The 13,293-nt window shown below is 42.5% G+C and overlaps 1 protein-coding gene across 1 annotated transcript in view; it reads right to left on the reverse strand.

Annotated features, from left to right (window-relative positions):
* Positions 1–10,751: 10,751 nt before the first annotated feature.
* Positions 10,752–13,293, reverse strand: part of LOC101162003 (serpin H1) — a 47,162-nt gene continuing 44,620 nt past the window's right edge. Inside the window, 1 exon segment of the mRNA XM_078936299.1 lies at positions 10,752–11,633. Coding sequence (XP_078792425.1) covers positions 11,331–11,633 — 303 coding nt within the window. The 3' untranslated portion in view covers positions 10,752–11,330.

A 13,293-nucleotide genomic window follows, 5' to 3' on the forward strand; every position in this document is an offset into this window, starting at 1 on the left:
GATGTGTCAGCAAGGGCATTCAGCGTAAAACAATCACTGCCAAACCACATGTGTGAAACTCTGGAAGCTGATTCGCTGAGGCGACCCCTGACGGGGATAAGCCGAAAGCGGAACAACAACAACAACGTTGGTTGTAAACTTGGATCCTAATTCTGTGACCTGAGGTGTTCAGCTGATTTAAATCCTGGCATAACTTGCTAAAATATGCTTATTTCAGCATGGTAAGATACAAATTTGAATGGATCTGGTAGAGGAAAGCTAAAACACATGTTTTACAAGTTGGGTGGGGGATGAACATGAAGGGTATTACAGACCTCTTTAGAATAAACTGATTCACAGCAGCTAAAGTAGCGACCATTTATAAAGATCATGCACACATTGATAATCAACGAAGCCCTCCATTTGCCTTCAAATGTAACAGATGAAGAAGTCATTTTTGTGTCAAAGGCATGGACAAAAAGAATGGACACTTTGTATTCTGTTAGACTCTGACTAGGGGGTTTATTGTATTTTTGTAATGGACATGTTTTTATACGTTTTCTGTTTTTGTCTTTCAGTGTCATATAAGCCCATGTGGGCTGGGCACACATGAAACTTAAATAAAATCAATCAATCAATCAATCAATCAATCATAACCCAGAAACAATAGAAAACGTCAGATTCATGAGCCAGAATTTAACCTGTTGACGTGAACACAACAAAATCCGTGAGGAGACTTTTGTTTTTCCGCCAACTAGCAAAGTGATGTTGTCCTCTCACACCTGCTTGTGTTTTTACACGAACATATTTCATCACGACAGCGTGAGCGTGCACGCTTCTGCTGGTCAGATGACCTTTGGAGAAGTTGAAGTGTAAAGATGAAGACGGAGTGATTGAGGTGCAGCTCTGCTCCAAGCAAGAAGAAAAAATGTTTTGCATGATTGCAAACACTCAGTCTGACACGGGAGAGAAATGTGTTTAGCCAGGAGCTACAATATAACACGTGTTCTCCATTTACATACATATTTATGCCGCAACCTTCCCATCTGCAGTCATACGGGGCAGATCACTGTGACTTCATTGTAAAAAAATAAATAAAGGAACAGGAAAGTTTAGAAAAAACATGTAAAAGGAGCGATCTTTTATTCCACAGGCCTGATTTGACAGAATTAATCTGTTAGGTCTCCAAGAGGGTTGTGATTGTTGGTGTATTGACTGAAAAATGATAACAGGGACTCCGAGTTTGCACAGGACTGAGGGAATGGAGAGGATTTCTGCCAGGATTATCCAATCTTTGTCTGATTATCCAGGAAATATGAGTCTGTGTAAAGCAGTGGAGGTGGTAATTGTGTTGTAGGTATGCAATCTCTGTGCACAGGCTAATCTGAGAGGTGGCATTTTTTACACTGATTGAAAATCATTTGTAGGAGAATGGAACCATCACACCACACGCTTGAACCTGTGTGTCATTTTGTTCTTTGGCTTTTACTGTTTCAGTGCTGCAGACAACGAGCATTTCTTTGTCACATTGAGTAACACGGCGCAGGACTGCTAGTTGGAAAAACATTTTGCACTGATTACTTCCATACTTGACAGTAGAGAAGTGTTTACACAATCCATGGAAATCAGCTGGTTCTGTATAGCGTTTCCAACAATTTCACATTTCTGTTCTAATCGTATTTTGTCAGCCTGGTAAGAAACTAGCCTAAGAGATTCATGTAAACTGCAAATTGATTATGATCGGAAAGCAGCTGTAGCCTTTGGGTTTGAAAAGTTGATCTCTTTTAGTGCACAAAACAAACCAAGTTATTAGATCAACTAGTTAAAGGTTGAGAAGTTTTCTTCTTTAAACTAAATGCTAGCTGTTTTCCTACCTTTTTTTGCCTCAAAGCTATCATCGTGTGGCTGTTGTGTTGGTTAGCATTTTTTTTTACCTCGGTAGTATGTGAGGCGTACGCTCAAATTGGAAGCGTAGCATCTGCAGGTGATGAGGCCGACGGAAAGGACATGCGAACTCCTGCTCAGCCCAGAGCAGGACCACCGCGATGGCATCAAACATCTACTCGGTGTCATATGGACTTAGGAGACCAGCTGCTCCGCCACCTGCGAGTGCAAAGACCTGAAGCGGAGGACAAATGAATCACACTAAACACAGCCACGCAAAGGGAGAGACGCAAGGCTTTCAAAAGTCGGGCTGCATGCTGAGGCATCCAGGAAAAGATAATCACACCGCAGCTTTCAGTCATTCTCCTTCAGAAGCGCCTCACTGATGAAATGCTAGACTTTTTTTTTTATCATTTCCTGTGCGTCTCTTTTAGATGCGGCTTCTCTTATACAGGGACATCATTAACCAAACCCTACAAAAGCTCTTATCAGTTCTAACACTCGAACGGCGCCGCCCGTGTTTTGTAGCGTGTTTCCACGGAGCTGGGCTACAATCTGGGTTTCACATCTTTTTTGGCATGAGAGGGAAAATGAGCGGTCCAGCGTTTCTGCAGCGGTTCTGACATTTCCATTAGTTTGGGGGAGAAAGTGAGGTTGTTCTCAGGCAAGGTAGATATTTCTCTGCAGCCCTTTACTCCAAGAACCTATACCGAGTATATGAACTGCTAAGACCCGCACACAGGAATCCAGCTCGCCCTCCTGGGATTTTTTCAGTCTGAACAGACTATATTGAGCTCAATGGGGCACAACGCTTTCATTAGGGAATCCAGATAACGTCTGGAGTTTAATCGGTCCAAGTCTCCTCTGGACCTTACCTGTGAGGGCATGACGCTCTTTCAGCTGTAATGGTTCTCCATGATTCAGCCTTTTACCCTGATGCATCCGTGTTTACCCAAAGATCGATCCACTGGGCTATTACCGGCTTATTAGTTTCAGTGACCGAGGAGATGGAGGTGACTCACATTGAGGGCATTATTATAGAAGTTATTCAATCACAGCCGGAAAGGTTTCTTCAATTACACCCAATTATATGTATTCCCCAATTATAGCAGTGTATTTCATAATTGCAGGAGGCTTTGGTCTCACTTCACGCAACCCGACAAACCCCGGGCCCATCTGGCCCCCGCTCCTGAGCAGCAACTCAAACACTGAAGCAGGTGGCACGTAAGCTTCCTCTAATATGATCCAAACGACATCACGGCGGAGATTATGAAGGGAGCTGGCTCATATAATAACACCAGCAGGCAGGTACAGCGATACCTGCATTTGCCAGTGTGTGATTCTAGGTGTGTGGCTGATCACTGTCCATGCTGAGCAGCTGTTCTTTCCAAGGGTGAGGACCGTCTGTGCACACACACACACATACACACACACACACAGCAGAGCAGAGAAGGAGTTATGGGTCACCACATGGAAATGCCAGCACTGCGCTCGCTGGCAGTAATTAATTCCATCAGTTCAGTTGATGAGAGCACAGAGGCTTTGCAGGTTCACTGAGCGTGTGCCGCTGATTTCAACATGGTCCCTACATTCCAGCCTGAAACTTCAGGAAGACCGGAAAATGAAAAATTCTCACAAATTTTTATTATATTTTTTTCTTATTCCACTGTATTATTCAACTGTATTCAGCTAAAGATAAACTAGAAGGAACTGCATTTCCAGAAGCAAATTCAGGGTTAAATGCTATATTGCTGAACGACAATGAAATTTAAGGGGTAATAATTGGCAAAAAAAAATTATATATATAGATAAATAAATGAAGAAATGATCAAAGTTGACCATAAATTAAGTAAAAGCAGCACAAAATGCCAGCCCCGGGTATCGAACCGGCGAGCTTCTGCACCATGGATTCCCAATGTATTTCAATGGAGGCAATAATCCTGGAAAGTCTTGAAAAGTTAAGGATTTTAAGGACCAAAGGTCAAGGCTGGAAAAAGCTGAATATTTTAATAGTTGAATGGTTAAAATAGGGAAAATTTTTTAAAAGAAGAAAACGGTGGAAGATACTATGATAAAGAAACAGAAACAATTGGTTAAATGCTTGATAGCTTTTCACTACGGGTAAACACAAGGTTTATACTAACGTATCAGAAATACATATGACTCTTCCCCTTAAATTGTGTTGTCATGGTGACTAAATGGTTAACCCTTTAACACCAGAGCTTATGTGCTGCCAGCTTTTGTGTTGAATTACCTCTTTAACCGTTAACGCATTTAATATAGTTTCAGTGGATTCTGAAGCTAATTGTAACTGCATAAATATGTCAGAGTTACGGTAGTTCCAAGTGCGTGTTACTTTATTGTCACATGGCGACATCTCGAGGAATTGCCCTCCAATATGAGAGGCCCCCAGCCGTCCCTTGGTTCCATCTGGATGAAGCCCATCATCTGGACTATTTAAACATGTAGTTGTAGAGTTAGATAAGATGATACTTCTCTAACAGTCCTGGTACATCGCCTGTCCGTCCTGGGAGAGGATCCCTTCTTCATGTGGACATCCCTGAGGTTTCTTCTTTTTTTTCCTTCTCATCTTACAGAGAAGGATGGTCTAAGGGCAGGGATGCCCAGTTTAGTAGATTAGGACAAACTGCTCCTCCGGGAGCCAGGGGGAGGAGGACGGACCGGAGACGCAAGGGAGACAACGTTACTTAACCAATAGACGCAAGTAAGAGACGCACTGCAGACGGACCAGTGCAAATCTGGCGTAAGTCAGTTATTTTCTACTGTGATTAATCCATTAACTACTACAGCCCGACAATTGTTTTTATTCTTTCCCTTTTTAGTGGAATAAAGAGAGATGAGACGAGTTTTAATGACAGTTCATGATATTTGACTTGTAAAAAGTCACTTGAGCACTTTTGTTGTCCATTTGGGAGTTCTTGATCTCACCCTCTGGCCAACTAACACTGCCAAGAATTACCCAGCAAACTACATTCCAATGGATCTTGTTTGAAGGTGTTGTATGTTCTGACTTAAATATTGGTTCAACAAACTCTGTTGGTTCAACCCAGAACTGATGAACTTGAGGGACACTTGGAGTCCCAAGTCCCAGGATAGCGAACACAGTGAATGCGCTCCTGAAGTGAGGCGTGTTCTTCTGCGGTCTGGATCACGTTGTTCCAACATGAAAAGTTTTCATGGACAGGACTTGGACCTTCATATTCACGGTTGATGAGATCTCCATTTCCAGACTGATGATTCTGCCGGCACTCTTGCATTCAGCTCGTGCGCAGTAACACAAAAGACACAAACACACTTTAACAGATGTTTTGAAATCTGTTGAAGGACACCCGTTCTCATAACAACAGATGTTCCTAGCTGTCAAAATGATCCATCCTGTCTTCTGTTATTCTCTCCTTTCTTGTTTGTCATCTCTTTGAAAGTTACTTTGTGGTGACACTGTTGTTAGAAGGAGAATACAAACATACAAAAAATCCAAGAAGCAGCGACTAACGATCAACCAACAACACTACTGTCTAGACAACGCTTAAATAAATAAATAAATAAATGTTTTTTTCTCATAACTACCTCCTCTTCGTACTAAATATCCAACATCTCCAGGTATGACTTCAGTCTTCACAGCCTTATCTTTCTCTAGATGCAGCTGCAATAACAGCGCGCCCTTATGAAAGCTCTCAAACCTTCATAAAGAATCCAGCAGTGCTCCTGACAAACCGAAAACTTCCATCTTTCTCACAAAACGCTCAATCCTGGGATTGACAGCCCGGGCCGGCAGGGGAGCACAATGAATAATTTGTGGACAGAAAAAAGCTGCAGGCAGGCGGAAAATTTTTTAGACAAAAGTAATAAAATGGTGGAGTCAACAGCTTCATGAACTATTTATCTCCTTGGAACTGATATGTCCTCCTTCAGCCTCCCTCTGTAGAGCTGCACTCCATCCAGCGTGCGTGTCAAAGCCCGCAGCAGTCCAGGCTTTATTGAAACTCTGATTTGGTTTTCCCGTATGTCACTTTCTAAGGACTATGTGCAATAAACAAGACATTTAGCTGGACAGAAAAGACTCACTGGAGGGGGAAAACAAAAGAACTTTTCAATGTAAAAGTTGGAAACGGTCATAAACATTAGTTTTTTTACGCTTTTTTTTTTGTACCAAACTTTGGCAGATAACTGGACCCCATGCTTAACATGTTGTGTCATTTAGAAAAGTTCCCAAAATGTATATTTTCCAAATCTTGAAAGCTCTAATAAAAAGAGAACAGCTGTTGCCTTAAATCAAAGAGGGTTCCGGTACTTTTAGAACCACGTTAGTGACTTCCAAAATCAGTTACTTTAACAATCTGCCCCTAAACGTCTATTGAAGCATAGTAAAGTTTGATTTAACAGCTTCAAAAGGGTCAAACTATTGTTCTACCCTGCAATGGGCCTTTCCAGGCAACAGCAAATCACTAAAGAGTTATGGGCTTTCGTATCTACACAATTGGAAATTTTTCCGAAAACAACAGTCACTTATAGTTTTAAAACAAGAACAATTTGTTTCATCCAAGTAATTGTCAAACAAATCATATATAAACAATTTTTATATTTTGAGTTTGAATATTTTCTTGAAGAACTAACTGGTTGGAAGCTGAAACTTTACATGTGGCTGATTTGTGAATGCCTGTGTTTAGTAAAAATACCAAAAAATACATTATTTATGGCAGAATTTTAAACTGCAAGCATGTTAACTGGACAACAATAACAATAGTAAGAAAGTAAGAAATTCTAAACTTGAGCTTTCCAGATCATTGGTGATCCTTCTGGCTGCTCGGGTGCAGAGACGCTTGACCTCCTGCCCTTTAAGGAAACCATGCCCAGCTATTAAACGCACTACAACTCACCATCCTAGAAGTTTTTTCAAATATGAGTATTTTACTTTGAAATGGCTCATGCATGCATCTCATTGGGGCTGAATGGAGGTATAGTGGTAAGCACTCTCACCCCACAGCAAGAAGCCGCTGGTTCAAATCCCGGCTGGGTGCCTGTTGTGTGGAGTTTGCATGTTCTCCTTGTACATGCATGGATCTTTTCCAGGTGCTCTTCCAAACAGTACAGAGAGAGGCTTCATAGGTTTATTGACTATTCCAAATTGTCCGTAGGTGTGAATGGGAGTGGCTGTGGTTGTTTTTCCCAGTGACAGACTAGCATCGGGTCCAGGGTTGACCTCACCTTAGCCAAACAGTAGCAGGGATAGGCTCCAGCAACCTTGTGAGCCTGAAAGTGATTACATTTATTGGATGCATCTTATTAATTCAGTTTTCTCTTTTTCTGATTTTTTAATGACAGAGTTTTTGTTGTATCTTAGGGTTTGTTCAAAGGGCGTGTCCATAGTGTGCCTCTGTGCTTGTGTTTTTGTATGTTTGGTCTGTTCAAATGTTAACAGTGCACTTAAGCTGTTTGCCACTGTTTTCTAATGCAGTTTTTATGCTGTAACTGGCAAATAAACTGAACTGTAGTTAGCTGCTTTTCCCAGTAGAGCCCTTTACACTTAGATTACAGGGTTCCCTTTTCAAATAGAACAGACGGCATTAAAATCTAAATGCACTTGGACCCAAAACCCATCCCAAGTATAAGTAGTTATCAGTGTAACTTTTCAAAGTTAGTCTACATCTGAACACTAAAAACATCTCTCTTCAGGCCTGACTCTTTGTTGTGACCGATCTCAAGCTTTTAACGGCAAAAAGACCAAAACAGAAGAGCTCCAAAGCCATCTCTATCGGCAAGTTGACTGGTTGTTTCACTGCTTGGGATTCCTCTAAAGGGCAAGTACTTCACTGTAATTGGGATGACTTTGCTCTGAGTGCTTCTTTGCTGTCTCACTCTCTTTTCCACCACATGGCATGACCAAGAGGTGAACCCATCACACAAGGCTGCAAAGAAGACAGGAAGTTCACGGTCCCACTTTGACATCATGTTTAATTCAGGAGCAGAGAATTAAACATTAAACTGCCTTAAAACACGTTTTTATGTGAAAGGCTAAACAGCAGCTCAGCCGTGTGCGACAGCGTCAAGTCGTCACCCAACACCCATAATGCACCTCACCTCTGTTATCGGTGAGTGGAGGCAGTGTGCTGCAAAGATGCACACAAGCAACAAATACTGTATGAAAATCCATTTTTAAACCTGAAATGATGAATGGCTAATTTATGTCTTATAGTGATGAACATCTCCTCTCACCTCATGAAAATTTACATCGGGAAATAATGGCTGGGTCATTGAAAGGTTATAATGCGGTAGGAATTTTGAAAAGACGCCATGGTAACAGGCAGGATTATTGATTTTGTTTTGTAGTTTCTTCTAATTGAAGACATTTTTGTAAACATACAAGAGTTCAATTGTGAGATCCTTTGAGGATAAATTAGAACTAACAATAATCAGAACTATTACAGTATGGATTTTTCCATTACTTTAAGGGCTTGCACTATTATAAATGAATAGACCCTCAGCAGAAGGCTGATTATAGTGGTGGATGGATGGATAGCTAGAACCCAATATGGACATAATTAGACCGAATTATAACATTCTTGCTACTATGACTTTTAAAAAATGTATTTTTTCAATATGTAGAATGAAGCAACATTTGAAATTTGTCTTTAGACACAAATATGTAAAAATGATGACTTTGTTGACTTCATCGCTTTTGGTTCAAAATGAAGGTACCAGTCCAAGTGCTCAGAACTACAACCAGTTTAATCCTTTAACGTTGATGTTCTTTTAATTACAGTAACTCTCCAACCATTTAGCATTTGAAAGAGAGAAAAGCAGCAATGCGCCGATGTGCCAAACTTTAACGCAGAGAAGGAAGCATTTACACGATTACCGTACACCAGCTGATTATTAAAAAACTTTGCCGATATCCATTAACGTAAAGAAAGTGTTGAATAGTGCTGCATAGTTGATGTTTTACGCATCAGAATCTGTCGGAATTGCTTTAAATGCATATCAGTAAATAATGAAGGTAGTTCACTGAAGGTCACGGTGTTGTTCTGTTGTCGCCGGCATCAACAGACTGTTGAGAAAACTTAAAACCGCACATTTTATCGTTGTCTCCGCGTTTCTCCAATAACTTCCTGTTTTGTTGTATTTCTAGCTACTTAGGTATTGAGCCTGAAAGCTAGCTAAATATCACTTTAATATATTTGTACTTACATGGACAGAAGACCTAGGGTGCACTGTGGTATTAGCATTCTCGTCTCACAGGGCGATAGTTTGAATCCCGCATAGGTTCCTCCTGCGTGGACTTTGGATGTTCTAATTGTTCATGCATGAGTTTTCTCCGGGTACTCTGGCTTCCTCCTACAGTTTAAAAACATGCTTGGTGACTAGAAGTTGTCTCTTAGGTGCGAATGCGAGTGTGTGTGGTTCTTTGCTAGTGATGGACTGGGAAAATCTCCGGGACGTGCCCCACTGGAGTGTGGATAGGCTCCAGGAATCCAGAACATGTACAGATAAATGGTTAGAGGGACGCATGGATGGACTGAGGACGTGTATACAAACGCTAGAATGTTCAAATTAAATGCTGGATGGAAAAGGGTCAAGACGGAGAGAGAGGGATAGAATGTCATGTAACGATCAGGGCAACTGATTTCAATGGTAAATATAGTGTGTTAATGTTTTGGTGCGTGTCCAACCCTGTAGATGTCTGACACTACATTCACACCGGGCTCGGAAATGTGCGTTGAAGCGACTGCTTTCAATGAGAAGTCAATGTAAATGCACGCACATTCGTGTTTTGGGCTTCAGCATTCAAAACTCGCAAATGTATAAGTCCGTAGAACAAATTTTGCACAAATTTCCCACGTGTGGGATCAATAAAGTACTTCTGATTCTGAACCGGTTGAACTTAAGTCCCAATCAGGGACTCAGCTTTTGTAGTGACACATGGGTAGCGTCCTTCTCAAAACACGAAGGCACCAACCGTTGGAAAATTGATCGTGGAGGAGAAGATTTGCGAGATTTGTACCACTTCAACATTTCGCACCAAGCCTCTTCCAACGATGAGTACCTGCACTAGTATCCGGTAGCGACAGACCCCTGTGAAAACCATTCGAAAACCCACATTCGGTATTGAATGCACCACACATGCCGGGTGTGAACGTAGCATCACTGTAAGAATTCTGCACCACCTCAGGAAGATACGTAAAAGTAACCACAATCCAATTATTTTGTGTATATCAGAAAGAAATTTCTTTTGAAAAACAGGACATGATTGATGATTTTAAATTAAGAGTCAAAGAAAACAAATACTTATTAGGCAATTTATCTTGTTGCCCTTCTAAAAGCATTAATTACACAAACCCTCACATAACCTAGATATATTGTACGGCCTCCACACAGCATTGAGAATTGATTTTTCTCACCTTTTCCTGGTAACTCAGATTATGTCTGGGTACCTGCGAACGGATCCAGGCTGGTGAGTGTTTGTCAGAGTTCTGACCTGAATAGAATGTGATGGCGAGCCAGCTGGGAGCTGGTGTTCGAATAAGCGGGATTGATTTGCTGCGGGCTGTCAGTCTCAGATCCATCACGGAGCATTCGGGCTTCTTCGTTGTGGAGGGTAATGCACTCCTCTGTGCAGCACAGGAAAACACAGAGGCTAATGCATCAACCCGCACCGCTGCAGAGCAGACCTGAAAGAACACCGGAGTTCCTGGAATCCCACAGTCGACTTCAGTCTAGTCGCAGTTACTAAATACAGCGACATGGAGAAGCGATAAAATGCACGTTTAAATCTTCTGTGCTTTTAGGAGACTTGGAACAAAACCGTCTTAAACTGCAAAGGTTTGGAAGTCGTTCTTTGAATAGAAACACACTAAAAACGAGAGAAAAGGTTGGATGGGAGTTTTTCCGTCTCTCACGGTTTATTTCTCCATTATTCATAAGACTAAGTGGCTGAAGTGTTTTCGCCTGTGGATCCTTGTAAGAATTCAGCAATGTCAGTTTGACGTTGTGAGTTCAAGCTGTTCTATTGAGTAGAAAAGATCGATTGTTTTCTGTTGAGGAGCAGGTGGGGACATCGATGTGGCATAAACCCGAGACGATGCCTCAATCCCGCATTCTTGTGGGTTTTTCTAGTCATTCCGGCCGTGTCAGTCTTGCTTGTTTCCAGCTGCACCGTGTTGCCATTGATCAACGATGGCATTAGGAGATTAAAAGGTTTCCCGTCTTCCCTGTACCGCTGACAAGCGCCATAACGCATTGCGGCCATTAGCATTAAGCTGGCTCATCAATAAGCACTTGGCCGATCCATCAGTCTTGCTCGGAGGCGACCCGGGGGAACCTGCCGAAGATCCCCGGTCACCTCCGTGTTCTCCTGACAGGACCAGTGGAGTGCTTTTATTTATACATGCAGGAGGGGGAACTCTGCACTGGCAGAAAAACACACAGAATATCTTCACCAGCAGGTGAAGCTACAGTTCGTCATGTAGGAGCTCCCCCTCTGCATGGTCCAGAGCCCCCATGAGCAGCAGGGCGCCCGTCGCGTTGTCTCTAACCAAAACGAGGAAGGGATGATCTGCGTAAAACAGCTTGGGCCGCCCTACGTTCTCCTCCACGTCTACCTCGCCCTCCCCAGCCTGGGGAGCCAGCTCCATTGAGGCCCAGTGGAGGACGGCGCCCAGGTGGAGCTTCCCTTTACTTTTGTCCGACACGCCGGAAAAGTCGGCCACCTTCTGGTCCCAGGCATCCATCAGTCCCAGACCAGACAGCGCTTTCTGGAATCGGAAAACAAAGAGTGACGGAGTTAATGGATCCCGCAAGTGTATGCAAACAAGAAGCTGCCAGGACGCCGATAAATTATGCACACAAGGAGAGCCGAGGGGGAGGCAGAGAAGAGTTTAAAATTTTCATGATGCTTTGACATTCGGAAGTGGAGACATGTGATGGCCTCTGCTGAACTTTGCCACATGATTAACCAGCGAACAAGTCACTTCAAGAGCCTTTTTTCCCCCCACTATCATCTATCTGCTTCCCCAAAAATCTGAGTTGGGGAAGGAGGCTGACAGTTGCCCTTGTTGTGAGCTGGCAGAACAAAGTGGGCGACAGGCAAAGAGGAGACGGGAGGAGGAGGCAAGAGGATGAATAATTTAAGAGTGATGCCCCGTGACCTCCGCACCTTCTTTGTTTTGCCTCTGATATGAATTCCAGAGAAAGCCGTCGTCATGACAGGTAGTTTATCCTCCCCGTGGCAGAGGGCCACTCAAAGTGACAGGCTTCTCTGGGGGCCACATGAGAGCATGTGTGGGGATGAGTGTGTGCACCGCTGTGTGGGTGTGCGGGGAGGCCAGCCATGCCAGCTGCAGGGGAGACGAGTCGCTGACAAAAATCATTTTTGGGGGACTCTTTTGAACTTCCGCTGAATAAACGTCCGGAAATAAAGACATTTATGCTTTTATTGTCAAGGAAAATGTTTCTTTTTTTTTTTTTTGTGGATCTCTTTTTGAATTCTGTTTGGATGTTGAGCCTTTGACATCACAGCTTTAGAGCTTTCAACTCCCGTGACTCTGCTACCGTTTACACAGTTGACGACATCCCAGCGGATTCTGAATCGGAGAAAAGCAGTTTTGTGCTGATAGGCAACACTGGGTCATTCAGCAGTGAAGTGTTTAAGCAATCGCTGAAAAAACGGCTTTTCGCTGCAGTGCAACACTTTACTAATCTATCAGTGTTTGGCCAAAATGTGAGGCTACTTTTCTCCGCCTCAAAATCAGCTGATCCATGTGGATCGAATGAACAGTCGAAGATTTACCGTACGTCAAAAAGCGCGTTATTTAGGTGTCGCCCTGACTTCTCTAATGTTAAAAAATAAAAAAAATGCTCACAAACTATCAATAATTTTCAACTCAATCACTTACAAAAGCTCAACATTTCTGTTTGTTCTAAATCAAGTCGAAGACTCCACCTTTTGCTTTCTGTTGCCATGAGAACGGCCCATTTCAGTGAATAGTATCACCATATTTAAAGTAGGTGTGTAACGAAAAGTCCTGAATGAAATTCCCTACATAGAAACACTTTCCTGCTTACACAGGGAGCGCCACCTTCAGTCAAAGAGTGACATTACAGAGAAAAATGATACACCTCATTTATGCACCTTTAGAGTCCTGACTGGTTGAATTGATAGTGTGACAAGAAGAGACTTTAATGGAGAAACTTGAGTCATTTTCTTAACCCCTGATGCCTGAATTTATTTCCAAAAACACAAAATAATATTCTTCAGTGTGTGTTTTCAGTTCAAGGTGATGCTAGATTAAGTGGAGTCCTGGATTAAAAGCTGCGTTCTGAACGATGGCGCTCCCGAGGTTGGAAAAGCACTCCTATTGCTAGCACATACTTCGTTGGACCAATACAAACCAGATAAAGCATGTCCCAAGCCTA

This window comes from Oryzias latipes, chromosome 18, assembly GCF_053564925.1.
Source record: "Oryzias latipes strain Hd-rR chromosome 18, Olatipes_Hd-rR_3.1".
NCBI classification, from domain to species: Eukaryota; Metazoa; Chordata; class Actinopteri; order Beloniformes; family Adrianichthyidae; genus Oryzias; species Oryzias latipes.